At 46.2% G+C, this 25883-nt stretch overlaps 1 protein-coding gene across 2 annotated transcripts in view; it reads right to left on the minus strand.

The window, feature by feature from the left end:
- Nucleotides 1-25883, minus strand: part of LOC140416214 (chloride intracellular channel protein 4) — a 197326-nt gene that overhangs the window by 88705 nt on the left and 82738 nt on the right. For both annotated transcript variants that reach the window (XM_072501110.1, XM_072501111.1), the window contains exon 3: nucleotides 73-198. In XM_072501110.1, coding sequence (XP_072357211.1) covers nucleotides 73-198 — 126 coding nt within the window. The remainder of the gene's footprint in view (nucleotides 1-72; nucleotides 199-25883) is intronic.

Below are 25883 nucleotides of genomic sequence, written 5' to 3' on the forward strand. Positions count from 1 at the left end.
CTAGTTTGACACAGCGGCGTCCTGTGGATATCCGGGAAATAGAAATTTGTGTTCCTACACTGAGACACTTACCTGGGCGGAGCCAGGATATCCTCAAGGAATTCCTCAATCTTATTGACATCAGTTTTCACTTCTCCGTTGAAGGTTATGAATGGGGGATGTGTTCCTGGAGCCAGATTTTGCAGGTCAGCAGGTTTCCTATTGAGTTAGAAAGGAAGAGAATCAGTTATGGTCAGCAGAATAACTGGGCAGCCACAATACATCATGGAATCCATTGAGGGAATGGAATGCTCACACAGTAGGCATTGTGGCAATCAGTGTTAGTGCCTTACAAACAGGCCGAGGAAGGTCCTGACTTTTTCCACTGATGCCCTGAGCCCAAGCGCAAGACCCATGACTTGAAACTCGCCTGCAACACTGGCCAGCTCCCTCCACTATCCACCACCTGTTCTTGGCACTGGGCAGCATCCAACAAAAGAAAAGATAGAGATGCCAATGAGCAGGAGAGAGAGAGATGTGAAAAGAGGAAAAGGAAAAGAAAGAGAGAAAAGGTTGTGGCACAGAATTAACCAGAAAATAAGAAACACAGCAGCAAACAATCACAAAACGGAAACCTGAAACTCCTGGAGATGGAGATAAGCAGAAGATGAGACAGAGACAGCCAGCAACCTGATAGCAAGTAAGACAGACAGCATATCCTGTGACTCTCTGGAAGCAATGGTACAGAAGATTCACTGGTGATACATAATCAGTTATTTGGGGACAGTGCAGAAAATCTTTCTGAAATAAGAAGCAGAATCATTCGACAGTGACAGCCCTGTCACCGTGCAGTATCGGGGTGGAGCAAGAGAATTTTAAACCTGGTACTACATTAATGGAGTTCAATCAGTGAACTACAGATACAACTTCACTCATGTAAATTATTCAAGCTCTTGAGACCTGATGTTATTGAAGACCCACATTTTTTACAGTTCTCATTTAAACTCAGTTTAAATTAAAAATACAGAATAGAGTACACTCACTCGAGTCTTAATTGAGGGTACATCAATCACATTACTCCCTTTTTAGACATGAGAATCACAGATCTGTAGACTTCGATGGCAGCAGAGTAAGAAAAAAAGTAAGTAAATAGCAAAGAGTCACAAGGATGTTACAGGTTTCTAGATGGTGTTTCTTCAAGTCTATTTGGCATGATGTAAAAGCAATATTAAACAGGCCTGTGCACATCCGATATATGATGGGTTATATTATAGGCAAAGTTCATGTGACAGAATAAAAACTGCGGGCACGATCTACCCACCATGTTGCTCCCGGAATAGCAGCGCGGCCGGTAGATGATGGGAGCTCCCTCTTTCGGGATCTACCCAGCTTGCCACGCCTCGCAAGATCTAACGCTATCTTGCGAAACATCCCAGTCTGAATCCCGCCCATTGTGGGTGGGATCAGCATTTGGCAAATATGCATTTTAGAGCGAGACAGCTAGTCTCACTCTAATACGTATTTGCCTGATCTACCGAGGCCCTGAGATCTAACCCCTTCACCTCACAAACCTCAGACGAGTGCTGTTCAGTGCTGGCCCGCACAAACGGGGACCAGATGAAATGACACTTGGGGGGGGGGGGGGGGGGGGGGGGAGTGGTCTCCCAGGGATCAGAGCTTCCAAGGTGGTTGCCTCTGTGTAGGGTGGCACCCTGGCACTGGTGCCATCTTGGCACTGCCAAGGTGTCTACATGCCACTGTCATTTGGCAAGGGTAGTGCCTGTGATGGAGACTGAGCATGGGTCTGCCCTGCCAGTGTGAGGTGGGGTCCCCTTATAGGTAAGTTGGGGTTTTGGGGGTCAAAAACTCAGGGTGCCATTTAAAAACGGAATCCCAATCTCTTCCTGCATTGAGGAGTTCTATTGAGCGGAGCTCCTCAGTGCAGGAAACGGGACCAGGTGCAGCATTGGCGGGGTATTACCCGCTGACACCCCAGATTGCAACCAAGTCCCAATAGATAGCACAGTGTTTCTCGGCGCTGTGAGCTCCGGGAAAAACCTGGCTAAATGCGCTCGTCACGGGACTTCGTTGCAATTTACTTATATCGTGCAGGATTTCGTAATTTGGAAGGTCTCAGTGCTGCAAAGGTATTCACACAGAAAGTAAAGAAGGATCTTTGCTGAAAAGAATATGATTGCAGTAATGTACTCAAAAAAGGAACTCAAAATAAAAGATAAATTCTCCCGTTCAATTGTAATCAGCAGAGGATGTTGAATCAGAATCTTGTTAAGACACAACAGCAGCGATTTTCCTATGAAAAGCCCTATTGGGCACCCAGAGTTTATGGCATTCTGAGATGCACTGTTCCAGTGAGTGGATGAATATTCCTAGTCTGGGCATCATTTCAGTCCAGATCGGCTCTACCAGAACTTTCAGAAGGGTGTAGAAATATCAATCTAGCTGCAAGCCTTTTGGACACCAGCCTGATCTAACAAGCATATCAAAACTGCAACATCTTCTTCTTCCAATACCTCAGTGGGCTGGATTTTATGGGGCCTGCAGTCCCTTATAATTTGGGGGTGGTCCTTCATTCAAAGACACTCAGTTTCTGATTAAGGGGTGGTCCAGCCTGGAGCCACCGTCCACCCCCTTCAGCCCTTGTTGCTGATACCCACCCCCTCATCACCAGTGGCCTGAGTCCCTCACTAATCCCAGGCCTTTCCCTGGTGCGCTACCGGCAGTTACCACTGCTTGCCCAGTGCCACTGCCTTCAATGACAGCTGCCAGTCTCTGATTGTCCGGCAGTTCCTGTCAGTGAAAGGAAGGCCGCCCACTGGATTTTACTTGCCCCCACCTTCAAACACTCCAGGAAGGGAGTGTAAAATCCAGTTCAAGGGGTGAAAGCACCAACCACAGAAGAAGTAATACTAATTTCAATGTCCAGGGCTAAGGAGGCCAGAAAACAGCAGTCATGAATTCTAATCATCCCAATGACAACTGCCAGCTAAGTGCTTTCTGTGGTCATCAAGTAAGGGCAGAATTGGCCTTGACCCAGCTGCCCTCCATTGATCAGCAGCCTGCCAGCACTCACCATTTTAGACTTATTCTTGAGCTCTGAGGGGGCAACATGGTGGTGCAGTGGGTAGCAATGGTCCCAGGTTCGATCCCGGCTCTGGGTCACTGTCCGTGTGGAGTTTGCACATTCTTCCCGTGTTTGCGTGGGTTTCGCCCCACTACTCAAAGATGTGCAGGGTAGGTGGATTGGACATGCTAAATTGCCCCTTAATTGGAAAAATGAATTGGGTACTCTAAATTTAAAAAAAACAATTATTGAGCTCTGATATTGCCTATGTGAGTGGACATCCATAAAAGTCTATGTCATAATAGGTGAGAGGAGGAATTTGGCTGTTCATCAATACATTTATAGTTCAACAAGGCACAGCTTATCAAGAAGGAACAGTGGAATTAAGCAAAGTGAATCAGTCTTAATTTGCAATTGAAATTGAAATTCATTGATTTAGAAATCTGAGAAGCTACAGACTTTAATCAGTGCCCTAGGCCCCAGTTCTCCAAATCTAACTTGGCATGCCTGCTTGGGAATTGAAAATTGGCATCTTTTTCCATGCATGTGTATTTCAAATCTGACAATGGGTCTTTTGTAGCTTAGCACCAGGCTCAGACAGTGATGCCCTAATGACCAAAAGTTCGTTAATAGCTCCATATTAGAGGCATAAGTGTACAGCATGTAACATATGTACTGCAATGTAATTAATAATAAAGCTGTAATGACATTAATTAAGAAACTCGTACCCTGTTCAAAACAAGTATTTAAATATTTAAAAATTGCTCGGTCTCTGAGAGTTTTTGGCATGCAAATAACCAGATTATCACTTCTTTTTTTAAAAACAATTTGTTCACAATGAGACCTCAAAATGGTTTACTATCAAAATATAAAAATAGCAACAGTCAGCAGAATCAGCAAAAATAGAAAACATTGGCGAAGATTAAGCAAAGACAAAGAAACAAGTGGCACATGATCAGTTGAAAGATTAATTCTAGCATTTATTGAAAATTAATTTTAAAATTATCTCAAGACTTTGGCAGTTTCTGAGGGAAAATTAAAGGAAAACTTATTATAAGGTGGAGACTATATGGTCAGACCTGTTCTCAAATAATTATGTGCTACCAAATTCCTTCCAGCACAACTTTATTGGAAACATTACCGAGCAGCCCCGTGACGCAGAACTCTGCTCTACAGACTGTTCCCAGGGACACACGTCAAGACAAACATCAGCTGTTGCTGGAGAATCGTCAACTCAGTGAAAGAAGCTCTTTGGTCTGCCCGAAACCTGTTGCTCTTCCACTGTAAAGAGTTGTTCCCGACCAAGTGTTGTAGACTGGCTCATTCTTTTGCACTTTGGAAAAAAGGATAGAGGCATGGACTATTTTCTAAACGGTGACAAAATTCATAATGCTGAAGTGCAAAGGGACTTGGGAGTCCTAGTCCAGGAGTCTCTAAAGGTAAACTTGCAGGTTGAGTCCGTAATTAAGAAAGCAAATGCAATGTTTTCATTTATCTCAAGAGGCTTGGAATATAAAAGCAGGGATGTACTTCTGAAGCTTTATAAAGCATTAGTTGGGCCCCATTTAGAATACTGTGAGCAATTTTGGGCCCCACACCTCAGGAAGGACATACTGGCACTGGAGCGGGTCCAGCGGAGATTCACACGGATGATCCCAGGAATGGTAGGCCTAACATACGATGAACGTCTGAGGATCCTGGGATTATATTCATTGGAGTTTAGGAGGTTGAGGGGAGATCTAATAGAAACTTACAAGATAATGAATGGCTTAGATAGGGTGGACGTAGGGAAGTTGTTTCCATTAGCAGGGGAGACTAGGACCCGAGGGCACAGCCTTAGAATAAAAGGGAGTCACTTTAGAACAGAGATGAGGACAAATTTCTTCAGCCAGAGAGTGGTGGGTCTGTGGAATTCATTGCCACAGAGGGCGGTGGAGGCCGGGACGTTGAGTGTCTTTAAGACAGAAGTTGATAAATGCTTGATTTCTTGAGGAATTAAGGGCTATGGAGAGAGAGCGGGTAAATGGAGTTGAAATCAGCCATGATTGAATGGTGGAGTGGACTCGATGGGCCAAATGGCCTTACTTCTGCTCCTATGTCTTATGGTCTTATGGTCTTATTCCAAAGCCCAGGAGGACCACGTGCCGAGGGATGCACGGAAGCTTGGGAAGCCCCTGCAGAGGTGCAATGGGAAAAGGTCACTGTATGCTTAAAGCAGAGATTGATAGATTACTAATTAACATTAACATAAAGGGTTATGGGGATAGGGGTGTAAGCGACATTGAAGTTTCTGATCAGCCAAATTCGTATTGAATGGCAGAGCGGGCTCAATGGCTGAATGGCATACTCCTGTTCCAAGGTCCTATGATCTATGTTGACAACATAGATACCATTGCACCATTTATAGTGACCATTTTGAAATGTCTAATGTTTTGATTGTTGTCATGATATCCACATCAGCATATCATGGTGCAGTCTCGCAGGATCGTGCGGGCGATTCAGCCCCCCCTACACTGAGTCATATCCTGATAGCATGCAGACCAGCGATACCGAAGATAGGGAGCCCTTCTGCGTTGCGGTAATCCACAAGAACCGGATGTCCCCAAGTCGGAACCACCAGCCGCTGCCAGTGCACAGCATTGATCCGGGCAATGAGTGGTGTGCCACACTAACGGTCAACCGATCACAGATCACATTTCGCCTGGACACTGGTGCCTCCGCCAATCTCCTCGCATGGTCAGCCTTCCAGACCTTGAAGGTTAAACCACCGATTCGGCCATCCCACTGTCAGCTGGTTGACTACAACGGAAACGTCATCCCAGCCACGGGGTCCTGCCAGCTCGATGTTACACACAACTCATACAAAGCCACATTATCGTTTGAAATCGTTGGATCCTCGAAGGACTCTCTGTTAGGCGCACAGGCGTGCAAGATCCTCCACCTCGTTCAGCGGGTAAATACTCTGTCTCCAGAAGGCACGTCCGATTTCCCGGATGCAGACTTTAGGGAGCAGCTCCATTCACTCCTCGCGCACAACCAGGAGGTTTTCGAGGGCATGGGCACACTGCCCTACACGTACAGAATACGGCTCAAACCGGACGCCACCCCGGTCATTCACGCACCTTGTAGGGTCCCAGCACCACTCAAGGACCGCCTCAAGCCGCAGCTGCTGAACCTGCAGGACCAAGGTGTGCTTTCCCAGGTCACGGAGCCAACGCCATGGGTCAGCTCCATGGTGTGCGTCAAGAAGCCCCCCGGTGAGCTCCGGATCTGTATCGACCCAAAAGATTTGAATCACAACATTATGAGGGAACACTACCCCATACCCAAATGAGAAGAAATCACAAGCGAAATGGCTTGGGCAAAAATATTCACCAAGCTTGATGCCTCAAAGGGCTTTTGGCAGGTTCAATTGGATCAGTCCAGCAGGAAGCTGTGCATTTTCAACACTCCATTTGGCAGATACTGCTACAATAGGATGCCATTCGGCATCATCTTGGCCTCTGAGGTGTTCCATCGCATCATGGAACAGATGATGGAGGGCATCGAAGGGGTACGCATCTACGTAGACGATGTTATCATCTGGTCCACCACACCACAGGAGCACATCGGTCGTCTCCAGCGTGTCTTTGCACGGATACGAGATCACGGCCTGCGCCTTAACCGAGCCAAGTGCTCTTTCAGCCAGACTGAGCTAAAGTTTTTGGGAGACCACATCTCCTGGTCAGGTGTGCGGCCGGATGCCGACAAAGTGGCAGCCTTCGCAGCCATGCAGCAGCCGTCAGACAAGTCGTGCGCTTTCTCGGGATGGTCAACTTCCTGGGGAAGTTCATTCCTAACCTTGCTTCGCACACGACTGCTCTTCGCCACCTGGTCAAAAAGACAACGGAATTCCAGTGGCTGCCCGCACACCAGAGTGAATGGGAGGAGCTCAAGGTCAAGCTCACCACCGCCCCGGTACTGGCGTTTTTCGATGCCACACGGGAAACAAAGATCTAAACTGACGCCAGCCAGTCCGGCATTGGGGTGGTACTCCTGCAACGGGAGGACACCGGATCATGGGCCCCAGTCGCCTATGCGTCGCGGGCCATGACCCCCACAGAACAGCGCTATGCACAGATTAGAGAAGGAGTGTCTAGGCCTGTTGACTGGCATCGACAAGTTTCACGATTATGTATATGGTCTTCCGCAGTTCACTGTGGAGACCGACCATCGCCCCCTGGTCGGCATCATTCAGAAGGACCTCAACGATATGACCCCTCGCCTCCAGCGCATTCTGCTCAAGCTCCGGAGGTGCGACTTCCAACTTGTCTACACCCCGGGGAAGGATCTCATCATCGCGGATGCTCTGTCCAGGGCGGTCAACACACCGCCCGACTCGGAGGGGTTTGTTTGTCAGGTCGACGCACAAGTAGCCTTCACATCCACCAATCTGCCGGCCACTGATGCACGTCTGGCCCACATTCGCCGTGAGACTGCAGCTGACCCCCTTCTACAGTGTGTAATGCGCCACATGACTGAAGGGTGGCTCAAGGGGCAGTGCCCACAATTTTACAATGTCCGGGACAACTTGGCCGTCATTGATGGTGTCCTCTTGAAGTTGGAGCGGATCGTGATCCAACACAGCATGCACCGGCTTGTCCTCGAACAATTGCACGAAGGCCATCTCGGAGTTGAAAAGTGCAGGCGGAGGGCCCGAGAGGCTGTGTACTGGCCGGGCATCAGCGACGACATCGCCAACATGGTGCTCAACTGCCCCACCTGCCAAAGATCTCAGCCGGCGCAACCCCCTGAGACACTTCAGCCCCATGAGTTGGTCACGTCCCCCTGGGCGAAGGTGGGCATGGACCTCTTTCATGCGCTCGGCAGGGACTACATTATTCTGATTGACTACTTCTCAAGTTATCCGGAGGTCATACGCCTGCACGACATGACGTCATCAGCTGTCATCCGGGCATGCAAAGAAACCTTTGCTCGCCATGGAATTCCGCTCACCGTCATGTCTGACAACGGGCCTTGCTTTGCAAGCCAAGAATGGTCTTCCTTTGCCACTTCATACAACTTCACACACGTGACGTCCAGTCCCTTGCATCCTCAGTCGAATGGCAAGGCGGAAAAGGGCGTCCACATTGTGAAGCGGCTCCTCTGCAAGGCTGCTGATGCCGGATCTTACTTCTGTTTAGCCCTGCTGGCCTATCGCTCGGCCCCACTGTCCACAGGCCTCTCGCCAACACAGCTGTTGATGGGTTGCACCCTCAGGACCACTGTGCCGTCCATTCATATTCCTGACCCTGACCATGCTCCAGCATTGCGGAGGATGCAACAACAGCGTGCTCAGCAGAAAGTGGCACATGACGCTCGGGCGACTGATCTTCCTGCCCTGGCGCCTGGAGACAACGTACGCATACACCTACCGGAGGGTGGCTGGTTGGCAACCGCCGAGGTTCTCCGCCATGTGGCTCCCCGCTCATTCCTGGTTCGCATGCCTGATGGCTCCATTTGCCGCCGTAATCGGCGGGCCCTTCGTCTGGTTCCGCGCTCGCTACGAGATCATGCACTGGTGCCACGCCCTCCTGTTGTCCCTGATGTTGACTTTGTTGAGCTTCCTGCCACTCTGCCTCTTCCTCTCTCGCCCCTGGCCAGGCCCATTCCTCAGCCGGTGGATCCTGATCCACCCTTGAGGCGGTCAACCCGAATTCGTCGCCCACCTGAGAGACTTGACTTATGAGCCTGTTAGCACATTGGACTCACTGAATTGTTTTACAGTACTATTAACGAGTTTCTTTTCTTGTCGTTCATTGTTCCCGAAGTTTTCTCTCGTCGTTTGCTGATTGCATTTGTTCTGTTATTGGTACAACCTCGTTGCTCTGTTGCACCTGACACCTTCCTCTGTATATAGTTTAGCCTCATGTACATGTTGTAAATATTGCACACACATACTCAGATGCACTCAGTACACATTTCTATTTATTAGCATGTAGGCACATATCCTTGTGAAAGGGGGGGGGGGGTTGTCATGATATCCACAACAGCATATCATGGTGCAATCACACACACACTGATGGACAGGCAGTTGGACCAACCAGCACACACATAACATCGCAGCCAATTACCAGTGAGAGCACACGCACTATAAAACAGGGAACACCACAGTTCCCGCTCATTCTACCGGGAGATAGCTCAGAGCACAGAGCTGCCACTCAGACATACACCATGTGCTGAGTGCCTCACCAAGATATGATAGGGCTGGGTCCACAGGTTCGCTGGTGAAGCACGTACCCAAGCCAGCAGTTAGTAGTTGTCGTTGTTAAGACAATAAAACAGAGTTGTACCATCTACAGCCGTGGGATCATTTGTTCATCGGAACACCCAACATGACAATTGTATTGAAGCATCTCAGAGTGAAACATGATCTAAGTAGAAACCTTGAATATTATTGCACTTTGTGTGTTGGCCATTTTGAAATGTTTCTTCAGATATTTTAAGTATATTTTTGCAACAAACTAAAACATCTGGGGAATCTGGTACAAGTGCTATAAGCATTCATCTAAGAATCACACTGACCATAATTTCGAGACATACAAATTTTACTCTGATAAACAATTGGCTGAGATTAGTCCTGTGCATATCGTGAAACAATTCAATACAGAGGATGAGTGAACAGCAGAGACAAAAAATGCCCTGTTGCATTAAATGTTAAAGTTTCATAATGTACCTGGATTATTGGCACAGCAGGCAAAATTCTCCGTTTGGAAGACTAAGGACGCGATTTACCAGCCATGTCCCGTGGGATTCGGGACAGGACATAGCCGGTATATCCCCCAATAGGCCTTTCCCTAAATCCCCGACAGTCGTTAAACCCAGAGAGATTTAATGAGATCTTGCGATCTGCATTCCGCCCACAAAGTTAAGTGAACTACTTAGAAGCCAATTAGCTGTGCTGCCGCCGGATCGAGCGGCCACCCGGCATCACCGAGGAGACCCCTGCTGGGCGCCGTTTAGCACTGGTCCCCACAAACGGGGACCAGGTGGAACGACACTTGTGGGGTGGGGGGGGGGTCTCCCAGGGGATTGGATGCCCCCGGGTGGTTGGCCTGTGGGCAGGGTGGCGCATGGCACTGCCATGGTGATCAGGTGGCACTGTCAGGCTGGCAGGGGCACTGTCAGAGTGCCAGGCTGGCATTTTGACCGCTCTGGGGATCAGGCCTGGGGGTGCCCTGCCCAAGGACCCCCTTATAGGTGAGTTGGGACATTGTGTGGGGGTGGGGTCTGGGTGTCACGTTGGGGAGGTCGAGAGATTTCTTCGATCTCTTGCTGCACTGAGAAGCTCCGCTCCAAGGAGCTCCTCAGTGCAGGAAATTATGCTAAGTGCGGCCTTGGGGGGGTCCCCCCACGGGTCCCCGGGGACAGTTAGATGGTGGGATCGTTCCTGGTGCGACTCCTCTAATCCCGCTCAGAATGGACTCAGATTTTTTAAATTAAATTGCGCCCTAAGTATTGACTCTGGGACTGAGTTAAGTGAGGTTTGCGTTCCCATTGGGGGCGCTATTTGTTGAGCAATTCAGCACATGCTAAAGGCCAGCACTCTGCCTGTGTGAATCTAGAGCAATTCTCATTCCCACCAGCATCAGATTCACTGGGACCGGAATTGGTGCGAGAGAGCTTGACTAGCTGGAGCTGCTTATAAGCGCTCCACTCCCTACACTCTCATTACAGCCAAGAAAAAAAAAAAAAAAAATGGCCCTGAGAAGAGCAGCACCATGCTTCACGGACACAGAGCTCAATACCATGTTGGATGCGGTGGATGAAAGGCGGGACACTTTTTTCCCCAGGTGTGGGAAGGAGGCTCCATGCCGGTCATCAACCGGCCTGGGTGGAGGACTGGCACACAGTTTCACAAGAAGATGAATGACTTCCTTAGAGCAACGTGGGTGAGCCACCACCTCTCCCCTGGCATCATTCCTGCCCCTTACTCCACACATCACGGAATTATCCGGGGAGGTGCAGGAGAGGGCTATCTCTGGAGCGGAGGTCAACATGCGACAACCAAGTCATGCGAATGCAAAATGATGTCCCTATAGCAATGAATCTCCCTTCTGCTGAACACTCCTTCCCAAGATCCCACCATGTGTCTTGTTCTTTGTCTTGCAGGCTCACCATTAGAACATGCCGGCCTGTCTGGGGTACCTCACTCCCAGCCACAACCCCAGCACACCCCCGGAGGACCAGTCTGGGGACGACACAGACTCCTTAGAACTGCATTCACCTGCACCCCCCACCATGCAGTGGCGCATTTTAGTGAAGAGGCCCCTGTGTCAATTTCTGGTGCACACGTCACACTTGCTGCAGCACATCAGGTTGAGGTAGGGACTCCCAAGGGAGCGGATAGTCAGATGGCTACCCAGTCCCAGGAAACAGCTTTAGGCTGGACAGGTATTGCGCTTCTGGAAAGTATGCTCCCATCACTGGTGAAGATGCAAACGCAGACCCAGGATCTACAGGAGGGGATGTCAGCAACTTTCCAGCACCTGCAAGTACAGCTGGAGAATACCAACCTCCTTCAAGTGCAGGAGATCGTGCCGGCAATGCATGGTACCCAGACCAACACTGAGCAGGTGACATCCAGGTGAAAGTCTTGGGTCAAAAAGTCACAGCCTTGGGTCAAGAATCAAAGGCTTGGGGCACACAATACGGTCAATGTCTGAGCATCAGGAAAGTGAAGCCCAGTCACAGGCAAACATGCACCAGGCCCACATGGACATTGCTGCAGCGCTCCAGAGCTTGGCCAGTCACAAAGGGTCCTGGCTCAGGATGTCAAGAGCATTGGGCGGGCGCTGACTGACCTGGGTCAGTCACAGAGGAGCAAGACCGAGACAGTGAGAGACATGACTCACTCGCTGAGGGATGTGGCCCAGTCTCAGTGCTCCATGGTTGAGGGCATCCCTGGTTGAGACGAGAGTGGGTCTCCATGACTGGTAGCGCCAGGTGGAGTCTCCAGAGCTCACTCCAGCCTCACCTCCACCCTATGGAGTAGCCCGGGGCCTTTAAGCACCCAGAGGAAGGAGGAGGTGATAAGGGCCCATGCCATTGCCTCCTGCAATGGAGGTGCTAAAGCACCTCAGTGCTTCTGAATCTCTCCCCACCTGACACCTGGAACATCTGATGGGCTGCAGGAAGAACAGGGTGGCACCTCGTCACCTGCGACACACGAAAGTTAGCCTGGTGTAGCCAGGTCCAAGCCCTGCAGAGGACGGCCAGCAAAGGCACCTCAGGTCAGATGGCGAGGTACGCAGCAGGCTGCTTCCATGTGTGATGTGCTGTCTGGGGTCACACCGAGAAGGAGCAGTAGGCCAGATAAAGTAAGTAAGTTAGACACCAGTTAAGTTTGCACGTGTGCAGAACTTGGAGAACCTTGGGAGGCCACGTGGGACCTCATTAGATCTCACGAGGCACAGTGATCTGGATCTCGCCCTCAATGTGCGGGATCCAGATTTGCATATTTAAGTGCGCAGTTAAACTGACTTAAATAGGCGGCGGCACAGTAGCACAGTGGTTAGCACTGTTGTTACACTGCGCCAGGGTCCCAGGTTCAATTCCCAGCTTGGGGCACTGTCTGTGCAGAGTCTGCGGATTCTCCCTGCGTCGGTTTCCTCTGGGTGCTCCGGTTTCCTCCCACAAAGTCCCGAAAGACGTGCTGTTAGTTGAATTGGACATTCTGAATTCTTCCTCTGTGTACCCGAACAGGTGCCGGAATGTGGCGACTAGGGGATTTTCACAGTGACTTCATTGCGGTGTTAATATAAGCCTCTTGTGGTAATAATAGATTATTATTAAATATGTTCGCGCCGTAGTCTCCCAAGGCTCAGGATCAAATGCCTGCTCTTGGGAGATCTTGCCAAGGCACCATTTAGCACTGGTCCACACAAACGTTAAACCAGGCATAGCGGCATAGGGGGGGGGGGTCTCCTGGGGGTTTCCTTGGAGATCTGAGGCCCCCGGGTGGTCAGGCTCTGGCCAGGGTTGTACCCTGGCACGCTTGATGCCATACGGGCACTTTGGTACTGGCAAGGGCACTGCCAGGATGCCAGGCTGGCTGTGCTAAGGTGCCCGGTGGCATGTTGTCTATGCTGGGAATCAGGCCCAGGGGTGCCTTGCCCTTATGAGGTGGAATGGGAGGGGCTCAAGAACTCCCTAATGAGTAAGTTGGGGCATGTGGGGCGGCACGGTGGCGCAGTGGTAAGCACTGATGCCTCATGGCGCCGAGGTCGCAGGTTCAATCCCAGCTCTGGGTCACTGCCCGTGTGGAGTTTGCACATTCTCCCCGTGTTTGCGTGGGTTTTGCCCCCACAACTCAAAGATGTGCAGGGTAGGTGGATTGGCCACACTAAATTGTCCCTTAATTGGAAAATATGAATTGGGTACACTAAATTTCTAAAAAAAAAAGTTGGGTCATGTGGGTGTCCTGAGGCCGCAGTGGGGAGTTAACAGACCAGGTAGTATTTAAAAATAGCTCCCCGATCTCTTCCTGTACTGATGAGCCCCTTTAATAGTGGGGTCGTTCTCGGTGCCAAGAAACACCCCACTAAACGTGCCCAAAAATGGACCCTGTTTTTTTCCCATTAAATGTGTCATTCATTCAGTAACGCTTTTCAGGCAGGGTTGGGAGGTGGTTTATGTATAATTACGGTTTCTCATATTTTATATGTGCTTCTTTTAGCTTTCGGTTCCCAATGCTGATCCATGTAATCAGGAGACCTGTACAAAAGTTATGAATGGAAACATTCACATGTCAATTAATCATTTTTTTAACCCATCTTTTTCCTGTGATTTGAACAATTCCTCGTATCTTTCCTTATTTCCCCCATTGCCTTTCTCAGCCAGTTAACTTGGTGCATCTTTGATGAGGCAATACTTTAATTGGATCAACATAAGAAATATTAAACAGAACATCAGACTATCTCAGTCTTAAATGAATCCAACAATGAAGTGCAAGTCTCTGGGTTAGAGAGGTCCAAAGATTCACAACCTTTTGAGTGAGTGAAGAAATATTTCCTAACCTCAGTCCAAAATGATCGGCCTCTTATTCTCAAACTGCATCGCAATGTCATGTGCTCTGCAGTGGACTCCTGAATCTTAGCTTAAGCCATTCTAGGACGAGATTCTCTGGCCTCCCTATTGCATGCTTCTCAGCACCGGAGACGTGCAGTTATTGGCCAGCAGCAGTACTCTCTGGTCCCAGCAGAGTGGGATTTCTCGTTGAATCCATCCCACTCTGCCGGGAAACCCACGGCACGAGTGCGCCATTGGCAGGACTGAAGAATCCCGCCGGCATTAACAGTCAGATGATCTCGCCCCTATTTATTTTAACTATGGGCGGCAGTCTAGCATATTTCTGATCTCCTTGCACATTTGCAAGGAATTTTAAACAGAGTTCATAACAACCTTCCACATCGAAGTTGGCAAAATGCTCCCTCACTCTTTGTTCTTTTCCTTCACTCACTCACAGTGATTTTGATTGTCATATCCTGAATCAAGTCTGCACAGCATGCAGAGCAATGTCTGTTCATACTTCCTTGGAAATTATTGTACATGGACATCCGCATAACTTATATACTGGAAGGATGCATACTTTTGTCGCATTGTTGCTCCAGTTAAGCACTACCTCTTCTTCTGTTTTTATATCCATCATATTTATTCCCTTTAGCCAATTTCTTTAAGTTTGTTTTCACAAGTTTATCATTGAACAAAACAATTCATTAATCGCTTGCTTAACTTTTCTTTTATTCGTTCATGGGACGTGGGCGTCGCCAACTGTGCCAGCATTTATTGCCCATCCCTAATTTCCCTCGAGGGGGCAGTTAGAGTCAACCACATTGCTGTGGGTCTGGAGTCACATATAGGCCAGACCAGGTAAGGATGGCAGATTTCCTTCGCTAAAGGACATGAGTGAACCAGATGGGTTTTCACGACAATTGACAATGGTTTCATGGTCATCATTAGACTTTTAATTCCAGATTTTTACTGATTTCAAATTTCAACAACTGCAGCGGCAGGATTTGCACCTGGGTCCCCAGAACATTATTCTAGATTCACTAGTCCAATGACAATACCAGTAAGCCACCGCCTCCCGAACTCAGAGTAACAGGTAAATGATCTTCATCCAGGGGAACACTAGCCTCCTAATGACATGGTTATGAATTCAAGTTCAAATACTCAGTAGTTAACCGCAACAGATTTTGACGGTACAAATTATTACCATCCCATGGGGAAACCATAAACCGAAATAACCAAATTTACTGAATGGCCACAAGATGAATAAATTACCAGCAAGATTTCACTTTTTGTAACTTCTACTTGAAAATGAATCAGAACTCAAGGAAATTGAACATTAATTAACAGGCAAATGACACTTCAAATAAAAAATCTTACCCAACCATAAGCACCTGCATCATTCCACATACAAATGTGGTATTATCTAGCTACACAGTTCCACAATATGCTGTTCCTTAATCACGCAGGCTCCTATCCAACAATAGCTGTTGCCTTTGAGTTTCACAGGCACAATTAACATCAGCAAAGCAGACTTCAATGAAGCCTCTCTCCTATGGGTCATAGTCCTGATGGTGTAGCGTTCTGGACTTCCTGTTCAACCGACCAACCAATAACACCCCGGTTCACTTCTGGGACCCAACTCTTTAGCATCTCCAAGCTATTCACTCAACTTTCCAGGTTTTGAATACTTTTAGACAGCTTACACATTGCCTCCAAGAGCTCTTGTCTTCTTTTCTGGCAAACCGTTAAACTGACCTTTTCTTTAGAGTGATTTTCTCCTTCCACTTCCTGTTTCTGCCTGCTTTCTGTTTGTGGCTGCATCTAGGCTCCCAACTCTTCTTTAAAGGTCTTCTTTGTGCCTGAGGCTTCCCTTTGCATCTGAGGCTCTCCTTTGTGTCTGGGCAATTAGCATCCTTACCTTAACTTCCTTCCTGTTAAAACTGCTTCCAGGCTAAAGATCGTCAAGTCACATGGGCCAGTAATTCTTATTATCCAAGGAAGTGCAATGATCCCTTTATAATTGACTCTTAAAAATCGTTCTCAAATATTCTCAAAAACAATTACAGATTCCACAGACATTTTAAAGAAATTAAAAATGTCCCTTATTTTATTGCTTTTGGGTCAAAGTTTGTCACAAAATACACAGAAATATGTGTCTATCTCAAGTCAGAAAACCTAGATCCTCTGATTCTTAGAGTTATTTCAAGGTGCGAGAAGGAAATCCTTAATGTTCTTCAGGCAGCTGGTAAACACTCACGCTACCACATATGGCCATCCTTCAAGAGAGAGAAAAATTAATTTGGCAAACAATTACAGGCTTTTGATGATTTCCATGGCCTTTTGACCAAGCACCACATCAGCCAAGGGGCCGGAAAGCCCCTTTTACTAATGGAAGATTTTCATGTTTTCAGCTTAGTACATGCAACGTACTGTAAACATCTTTGGAAGGAATTGCACTCACACAGAGGAAGTGAGTAGAACACAAACACTCACAGCCATCTGCATTTTAATCAGAACAGGACACTAAGCTCAAACAATGCCAAGTCATTAAATCATCTGAACCAGACCCAAGTACTGGTGAAAACATCGCAGTGAATGTTACTTTTATTGGCTTACAACCCAACACAGTCAAAAGTTATTTGAACATAAAGTATTACTTTGAAATCAAACATAATGGTTAAAGTTAGTCCAAATGTTCATTTGTTTTTAAGTAATGAATAAACTTATTGATTTTTTATGTCTTAACAGCAATAAATGCTAGACAGTTGTCACAATTAACCCAACAGTTGCACCAGCTGGTCATATTCTCTCCTGGAGTTTGAGCGTTTTTAGCTGCAAAATTGGGCTCAATTTTACGGTCCCCATCCCATGTGATTATTGGCGACTTGCTGTTCGTTGACGGCGGGATTCTATACTCCCACCACTTGTCAATTACATTGAAGCCACCCCACGCCGCCAGGAGACCCATGCCGAATTCTGGCCATTGTTTTTACCTATAATGAATCACATTTTTGTTCCTTTATTATTAAATATTGGAACAATAAAGACCCATAACAAAATGGTGGCCGGAATTCTCCAGCCTTTGGGATTCTGTTCCTGCCGGCAGTGCATCCCCACCAGTGGGTTTCCCAGCGGTGTGGGGTGGCTTCAATGGGAAAGCCCATTGACAAGCGGTATGAAGAGAGAATCCTGCCACGAGCAAACGGAGCTCCGCCAAGAAATAAGCGGCTGGGGGACTCGAGAAGCAAGCCCGATGTTGGAAACATTCAATGAAGAAGAGGAAAAGTGAAAGTAAATAATCGCAGTAAGTAATTTTTCATGAGTAACGGAAAATAGCTATTTTTTAAAAAGATATTAAAAAGCAGATGAAGTATATATAGCAGCTCTTGCAAACAAGAAAAGAAAGCATCCATTTTCCGTCAATTGTCTTTTTAACCAAAGATAAGGGCGGTCACACATTCAGTTCAACTCATCAAACCTGAAATTCTCCATCATCCCCATTCTGCAAAACTGTATCCAACTGTTTAAACATTTTTAGGATCATCACTTTGATCACTCACTCCACTGATCACTTTGTGTGAAACATTTCTTCATGTCAAAGTTGTCTTATACCAATGTCATTGTGTAAATTGATGTCATTTTGCAAGAACTCCCTTCTCTACAATTGTGATACCTTACATATTTCATGAAAAAACCCTCTTAATTTCTTATTTTCAAGGAAAGACAGCTCAGCATTCTCCACACTTCTCTCATACCTCTTTCCCCTGATACCAGAGATCAATCACAGAAAATGCATAGTATACATTTGTTAAGAATCTAGTATGGGGTATGACATTGCAATGTCCCACAAACAGCAAAGAGCTGAAGGGTTAATTAAACTATTTTACTGGGGAGAACTCTCCTGCCCTCCTTCAAAGAGTTATTTTATATTAATTGAGACAGTGAATGGGTCTCAGTTTAATGTTTCATCTAAAAGATGGAACCCCCAACAGTGCAGCACACTGGAAAGGACTGGACCAAAGTATCAGTCTGGAGGATTATGTGCTCAAGCCTCTGGAGTGAGTTGTATACACAACCTTCTGACTCAGAGGTAAATATTCAACCACTGAGCCAATGCTCACACCATACATAAATAATACGTTTACATGTTGGCAAAAACAATCACACTGCAAGGCAGTGCAGATGACAGAACAGGACCAATTAAGTGCGTACGATTTGGAAAACAAAAATAATTTTGAAAATTTTATTTGGATAGAATAATTATAAATCACATAAACGAAAGAGGTTGGTAACAAATATTGGGAGTGAGGTGATGTTAGAGGATAAGGAGGGAAAGTGGAGTTGAGGATTATATCAAATCAGTCATGATCTCATTGAATGGTGGAACAGACTCGATGGGCCGAGGGCCTACATCTGCTCGTACATCTTATGGTCTATGTCCTTATTGAATACTATTCAACTTACCCAAGATGTGTACCTGGTGCACAGCACAAAAAAGTGAAGCAGTATTAAACTGCATGTAAGCAACAATGGGCCACATTTTGTAAATTCAGACAGCTTGGCAAAGAATGGAATCTCACTCGCAAAACTTCAAGTTGACCAGATTCAACTAGATTTGTGGAGAAGTGTGTGTGGATGTGAAGAATCGTTGAACAGTGTGAGAATGGAAACAATTAGTGCAATAATCTCTCATCTTATCATAACACCCCACAAACTCTTTAGGATATATTATCCTCAATGAGATTGCGTAAAAGAAAATAAAAGCCAATGTACAACCAAGAAAACATTTGTCAAACTGGTATTTTAGAAATGCTACGGTCTAAAAAAGAATAAATAACCACAGGTAAAAGTTTTATTTCAGTAAGGGAACCCAAATTGAAACAGCACTGGAATCTAGTAATGGCTTACAATTATACATGAACAAGGGCACAACCCTGGAGGAGCAACATCTGAGGTTTTCAACTGGTGCAAACTGGGCAGCTGCTTAACTTAGATATTATTGCCGACTCTCAAGAAAGCCAATAAGGAACACACTCCTGAATCACCTGTTGGGGATGCAGTAGTCAATCAATGTGACAGATCAGAGGCCAGGCGAGAAGGGGAATAAAGACTGTCCACCCCAAAGTATCGATGTTGAAATCAGTTAGATCCAGATTGGACCAATAAGTTTGTGTGTGAGATGGGCTTTGTAAGCTTGCAGCGAGTTGCTGGATGTAAGGCTGTCTTAAACATGAATAAATGTAGTGATTATTTCTTTATTCTTTAACACCGAACTACTTGTTTTTTAATACATTAAACCAAAATGAATGTGCTATGGATTGTAGACAAGCACAGGCAACATTAAAATAAATTACGATGCCAGCAATCCAGACCAGCTGGCCAACTAACATGATTGCTCAGTCCATGGCCCAGAAAGAATGTACATTCTTGGCCAGTCTTCACTGCAAACTCTTGATAATACAGGAATTTGTCTGAGAATTTGCCCTTGTTTATATATTTAAAAACCTTTCTTTTGTTCCCCTTAGTTAAAGATAACGTGACCTCATAGTTGTTAGCTTATCACAATGGAATCGTACAGCATAGGAGGAAAAATGAATGTTAGCCCTGTTATGTTTTCTTTACATATTGAAATATAACACGTAGCTGCAATACATTGTGCTTTGGAAATGGCCAAGGTTATCTAAACCCCAGGAGCAATTTATACAATTGCTGGGAGTCTGCGATTGTGTTTGACTCAAATAATTCTACTCATGGCAGCTGTTATTTCTTATAAATGTATATGGCATCTCCTATCTTTTGTTGCTATGTTACTTTATCATTTGAGTTTAGATCCTGTTGAGCTGTCTTACCAACTGCAGGTGCAATGATACAGGGTCACATGGCAAGAGAAGAGTAAAAATGATCCCCTTCAACCAAACCTGACTTTCAAATAGTCTACACAGATGACAAAGTATATAAAGCAGTTTTCGACTGTCCTCATCCAAAAGATCAGAACAAATGTTAAAATTGTTAGCTCCTCAAAAATGCTTTGAGACGACTGACACATTCAACATTGTCATTTTCCCAAATTCTTTGGACTCTGGAATGGTTCATACAGATTGGAGTACAGCTCATGTAAGGCCACTATTCAAATATGGAGGTCAAGAGAAAACAGGGAATCTAATGTCGGTAGCAGAAAAGTTGCTAGAGTCGATTATCAAGGATTTCATAGCACAGCATTTGGAAAGCAATCATATAATCAGACCAAGTCAGCATGGGTTTACGAAAGGGAAATCATGCTTGACAAATCTACTGGTATTCTTTGAAGGTGTAACCAGTAGAGTTGACATGGGGGAACTGGTGGTCCATTTAGACTTTCAGAAGGCTTTCGATAAGGTCACACATTGATTACTATGTAAAGTTAGAGTGCATGGGATTGTGGGTAGCGTCTTGAGATGGACAGAAAGCTGATTGGAAAAAAGGAGGCAGAGTTTGGAATAAATGGGTTGTTTTTCAATTGGCGGGCAGTGACTAATGGGGTACTGCAGTGATCTCTGCTGGGCCCTAACTGTTCACATTACATATTAATGATTTGGACAAGTGTATTATCTCCACATTTTCAGATGATACAAAGTTGGGTGGGAGGGTGAGTGGTGAGGATAATGCCAAAATGCTTCAGGCTGAGTGAGTGGGCATATGCATTGGAGTATAATGTGGATAAATGTGAGGTTATCTGCTTCGCTATCAAAAATAGGAACATAGAACATTACAGTGCAGTACAGGCACTTCGCCCCTCGATGTTGTGCCGACCTGTGAAACCACTTTAAAGCCCATCTACACTATTCCCTTATCGTCCATATGTCTATCCAAAGACCATTTGAATGCCTTTAGTGTTGGCGAGACCACTACTGTTGCAGGCAGGGCATTCCACGCCCTTACTACTCTCTGAGTAAAGAACCTACCTCTGACATCAGTCTTATAACTATCTCCCCTCAATTTAAAGCTATGTCCCCTCATGCTAGACATCACCATCCAAGGAAAAAGTGAGTGAGGGATGGACTCACTGGGGGAGTGAGTGAGAGATGGAGGCTCTGGGGGAGTGAGTGAGGGATGGAGGCTCTCTGGGAGTGAGTGAGGGATGGAAAATCCATTCCGGGGATGGCAGAGAGCAGGAATTGAGAGGATGGGATATCTATTCATAGATGGGAGCTTCCTCCGCTTGAAGGCTTTGGAGGATAAATTTGAATTGCCAGCAGGGGATGGGTTTAGATATCTGCAGATTTTTTGAGAAGGCAGGTTCCGACCTTCCAGTTCCTGCCACCACGGGGGATACAGGACAGGGTATATTTCAGAACATGGGTGGGAGAGGGGAAGTTATCAGATATTTACCAAATACTTATGGAGTTAGAACATAGAACATTACAGCGCAGTACAGGCCCTTCAGCCCTCGATGTTGCGCCGACCTGTGAAACCACTCTAAAGCCCATCTACACTATTCCCTTATTGTCCATATGTCTATCCAATGACCATTTGAATGTCCTTAGTGTTGGCGAGTCCACTACTGTTGCAGGCAGGGCATTCCACTCCCTTACTACTCTCTGAGTAAAGAACCTACCTCTGACATCTGTCTTATATCCATCTCCCCTCAATTTAAAGGTATGTCCCCTCGTGCTAGACATCACCATCCGAGGAAAAAGGCTCACACTGTCCACCCTATCCAATCCTCTGATCATCTTGTATGCCTCAATTAAGTCACCTCTTAACCTTCTTCTCTCTAATGAAAACAGCCTCAAGTCCCTCAGACTTTCCTCATAAGATCTTCCCTCCATACCAGGCAACATTCTGGTAAATCTCCTCTGTACCCTTTCCAATGCTTCCACATCCTTCCTATAATGCGGCGACCAGAATTGCACACAATGCTCCAAATGCGGCCACACCAGAGTGTTGTATAGCTGCAACATGACCTCATGGCTCCTAAACTGAATCCCTCTACCAATAAACGCTAACACACCGTACGCCTTCTTAACAACCCTCTCAACCTGGCTGGTAACTTTCAGGGATCTATGTACATGGACACCAAGATCTCTCTGCTCATCCACACTGCCAAGAATCTTACCATTAGCCCAGTACTCAGTCTTCCTGTTATTCCTTCCAAAATGAATCACCTCACACCTTTCTGCATTAAACTCCATTTGCCACCTCTCAGCCCAGCGCTGCAGTTTATCTATGTCCCTCTGTAACTTGTAACATCCTTCCGCACTGTCCACAACTCCACCGACTTTAGTGTCATCTGCAAAATTACTCACCCATCCTTCTACGCCCTCCTCCAGGTCATTGATAAAAATGACAAACAGCAGTGGCCCCAAAACAGATCCTTGTGGTACTCCACTAGTAACTGGACTCCAGTCTGAACATTTCCCATCAACCACCACCCTTTGTCTTCTTCCAGCTAGCCAATTTCTGATCCAAACTGCTAAATCACCCTGAATCCCATGCCTCCGTATTTTCTGCAGTAGCCTACCATGGGGAACCTTATCAAACGCTTTACTGAAATCCATATACACCACATCAACTGCTTTACCCTCATCCACCTGTTTGGTCACCTTCTCAAAGAACTCTACAAGGTTTGTGAGGCACGACCTACCCTTCACAAAACCGTGTTGACTATCTCTAATCAAATTATTCATTTCCAGATGATTATACATCCTGTCTCTTATAAACCTTTCCAAGATTTTTCCCACCACAGAAGTAAGGCTCACTGGTCTATAGTTACCGGGGTTATCTCTACTCCCCTTCTTGAACAAGGGGACAACATTTTCTATCCTCCAGTCTTCTGGCACTATTCCTGTGGACAAAGATGACTTAAAGATCAAGGCCAAAGGCTCAGCAATCTCCTCCCTAGCTTCCCAGAGAATCCTAGGATTAATCCCATCCGGCCCAGGTGACTTATCTATTTTCACACTTTCCAGAATTGCTAACACCTCCTCCTTATGAACCTCAAGCCCTTCTAGTCTAGTAGCCTGAATCTCAGTATTCTCCTCGACAACATTGTCTTTTTCCTGTGTGAATACTGACGAAAAATATTCATTTAGCACCTCTCCTGTCTCCTCGGACTCCAAGCACAACTTCCCACTACTGTCCTTGACTGGCTCTACTCTTACCCTAGTCATTCTTTTATTCCTGACATATCTATAGAAAGCTTTAGGGTTATCCTTGATCCTACCTGCCAAAGACTTCTCATGTCCCCTCCTGGCTCTTCTTAGCTCTCTCTTTAGGTCCTTCCTAGCTAACTTGTAACTCTTGAGCACCCTAACTGAACCTTCATGTCTCATCTTTACATAAGCCTCCTTCTTCCTCTTGACAAGTGTTTCGACTGCTGTAGTAAACCACGGTTCCCTTGCTCGACCACTTCCTCCCTGCCTGGCAGGTACATACTTATCAAGGACACGCAGTAGCTGTTCCTTGAACAAGCTCCACATTTCCATTATGCCCATCCCCTCCAGTTTTCCTCTCCATCCGATGCACCCTAAGTCTTGTCTCATCGCTTCATAATTGCCTTTCCCCCAGATATAACTCTTGCCCTGCAGTATATACCTATCCCTTTCCATCACTAAAGTAAACGTAATCGAATTGTGGTCACTGTCACCGAAGTGCTCACCTACCTCTAAATCTAACACCTGTCCTGGTTCATTACCCAGTACCAAATCCAATATGGCCTCACCTCTCATTGGCCTATCCATATACTGTGTCAGGAAACCCTCCTGCACACATTGGACAAAAACAGACCCATCTAAAGTACTCGAACTATAGCGTTTCCAGTCAATATTTGGAAAGTTAACGTCCCCCATAACAACTACCCTGTTGCTGAAGGAAGGAAGTTTGTTATTTGAATGGGTGTAAATTGAGAGAGGTGAAGACTCAGCAAGACCTTGATGTCCTCGTGCACCAGTCGCTGAAAGTAAATGTTCAGGTACAACAGGTAGTAAAGAAGGCAAATGTTATGTTGGCTTTCACAGTAAGAGGACTTCAGTGTAGGAATAGGGGTGTTTCACTGCAATTGTAAAAGGCATTGGTGAGGCCACACCTGGAGTGTTGTTTGCAGTTTATCTGAGGAAGGATATTCTTGCTATGGAAGGAGTGCAGTGAAGGTTTACCATGCTGATCCCTGTGATCGTGGGACTATCATATGAGGAAAGACTAAGTTGGTTAGGATTAAAGTATTTTTTTAATTTAGTGTACCCAATTATTATTTTTTTCCAATTAAGGGGCAATTTAGCGTGGCCAATTGACCTAACCTGCACATCTTTGGGTTGTGGGGGTGAAACCCATGCAGACACGGGGAGAATGTGCAAACTCCACACGGACAGTGACCCAGGGCCGGGATTCGAACCCAGGTTCTCCGCGCCATAGGCAGCAATGCTAACCACTGTGCCACGTGCTGTCCCAGGATTAAAGTTTAAAGTTTCTCATGTGAATTTATAAAATTCGAACAGGATCAGAAAGGTTTAAATTCAGAAAGAATGTTTCCTGTGGTGGGGGAGTCCAGAACATGAGGTCATAGTTTGAGGAGAAGAGGTAAACATTTTAGGATTGAGGTGAGGAGAAATTTCATCACCCAGAGAGTGGTGAATCTGTGGAATTCACTACCACAGAAAGTAGTTGAGACCAAAACGTTGTGTGGGTTCAAGAAGAAATTAAATATAGCTCTTGAGGCTAAAGGAATCAAGGGATATGGAGGGAAGGTGGGATCAGGGTATTGAATTTGATGATAAACCATGATCATAATGAATGGCGGAGCAGGCCCAAATGGCCAAATGACGTACTCATGCTTCTATTTTCTACCTATGTTTCTATGTATGTTTATTGATTAAGTATTTAAGTTCCTACCTCTCAAAGTCAAAATTCGGCATGCAAAGGATGTGCCTGAAACAAATTTGAATCTTAAGCTTTGTCGTGTGCGGAGTATTTATGCTTTGAAATTTAATACTGGATAAGTAAAAATTTACAAGATGGGCAGACCATAAGACATAGAAGCAGGAGATGTAGGGCAGCACGGTAGCACAGTGATTAGCACTGCTGCCTCACAGTGCCAGGGACCCGGGTTCAATTCTGGCCTCGGGTCACTGCGTGGAGTTTACACTTTCTCCCAGTGACTGCATGGGTTTCCTCCGGGTGCTCTGGTTTCCTTCCACAGTCCAAAGGCTAAACAGCTGGCTTGTAATGCAGAACAATGCCAGCAGTGCGGGTTCAATTCCCGTACCGGCCTCTTCGAACAGCCGTCGGAATGTGGCGCCTAGGGGCTTTTCACAGTAACTTCATTGAAGCCTACTTGTGACAATGAGTGATTATTATTATTAGGTTAGGTGGATTGGCCATGCTGAGTTTCCCCTTAGTGTCCAGAAGGTTAGGTGGGGTTACTGCATTACAGGGATAGGTTGGAGGTGTGGTCTTAAGTAAGGTGCTCTTTCTAAGGACCGGTGCAGACTCATTGGGCCGAATGGCCTCCTTCTGCACTGTAAATTCTATGATTCTATGAAGTAGGCCATTCGGCACATCGAGCCTGCTTTGCCATTCAATGAGATCATGGCTGATCTGATATAATCCTCAGATCCACTTTCCCACTTTATTCCCATAACCCTCGATTCCTTTACTGTTTAAAGTTTTATTTCAGCCTTGAACATTTTTAACTTCCCAGTCTCTACAGCCCTCTATGGTAAAGAATTCCACAGTCTCACTCCTCTCTGAGAGAAGAAATTCCTCCTCAGCTTTGTCTTAAATGGGCGACCTCTTA

Source organism: Scyliorhinus torazame, chromosome 1, assembly GCF_047496885.1.
Source record: "Scyliorhinus torazame isolate Kashiwa2021f chromosome 1, sScyTor2.1, whole genome shotgun sequence".
Lineage (NCBI taxonomy): Eukaryota > Metazoa > Chordata > Chondrichthyes > Carcharhiniformes > Scyliorhinidae > Scyliorhinus > Scyliorhinus torazame.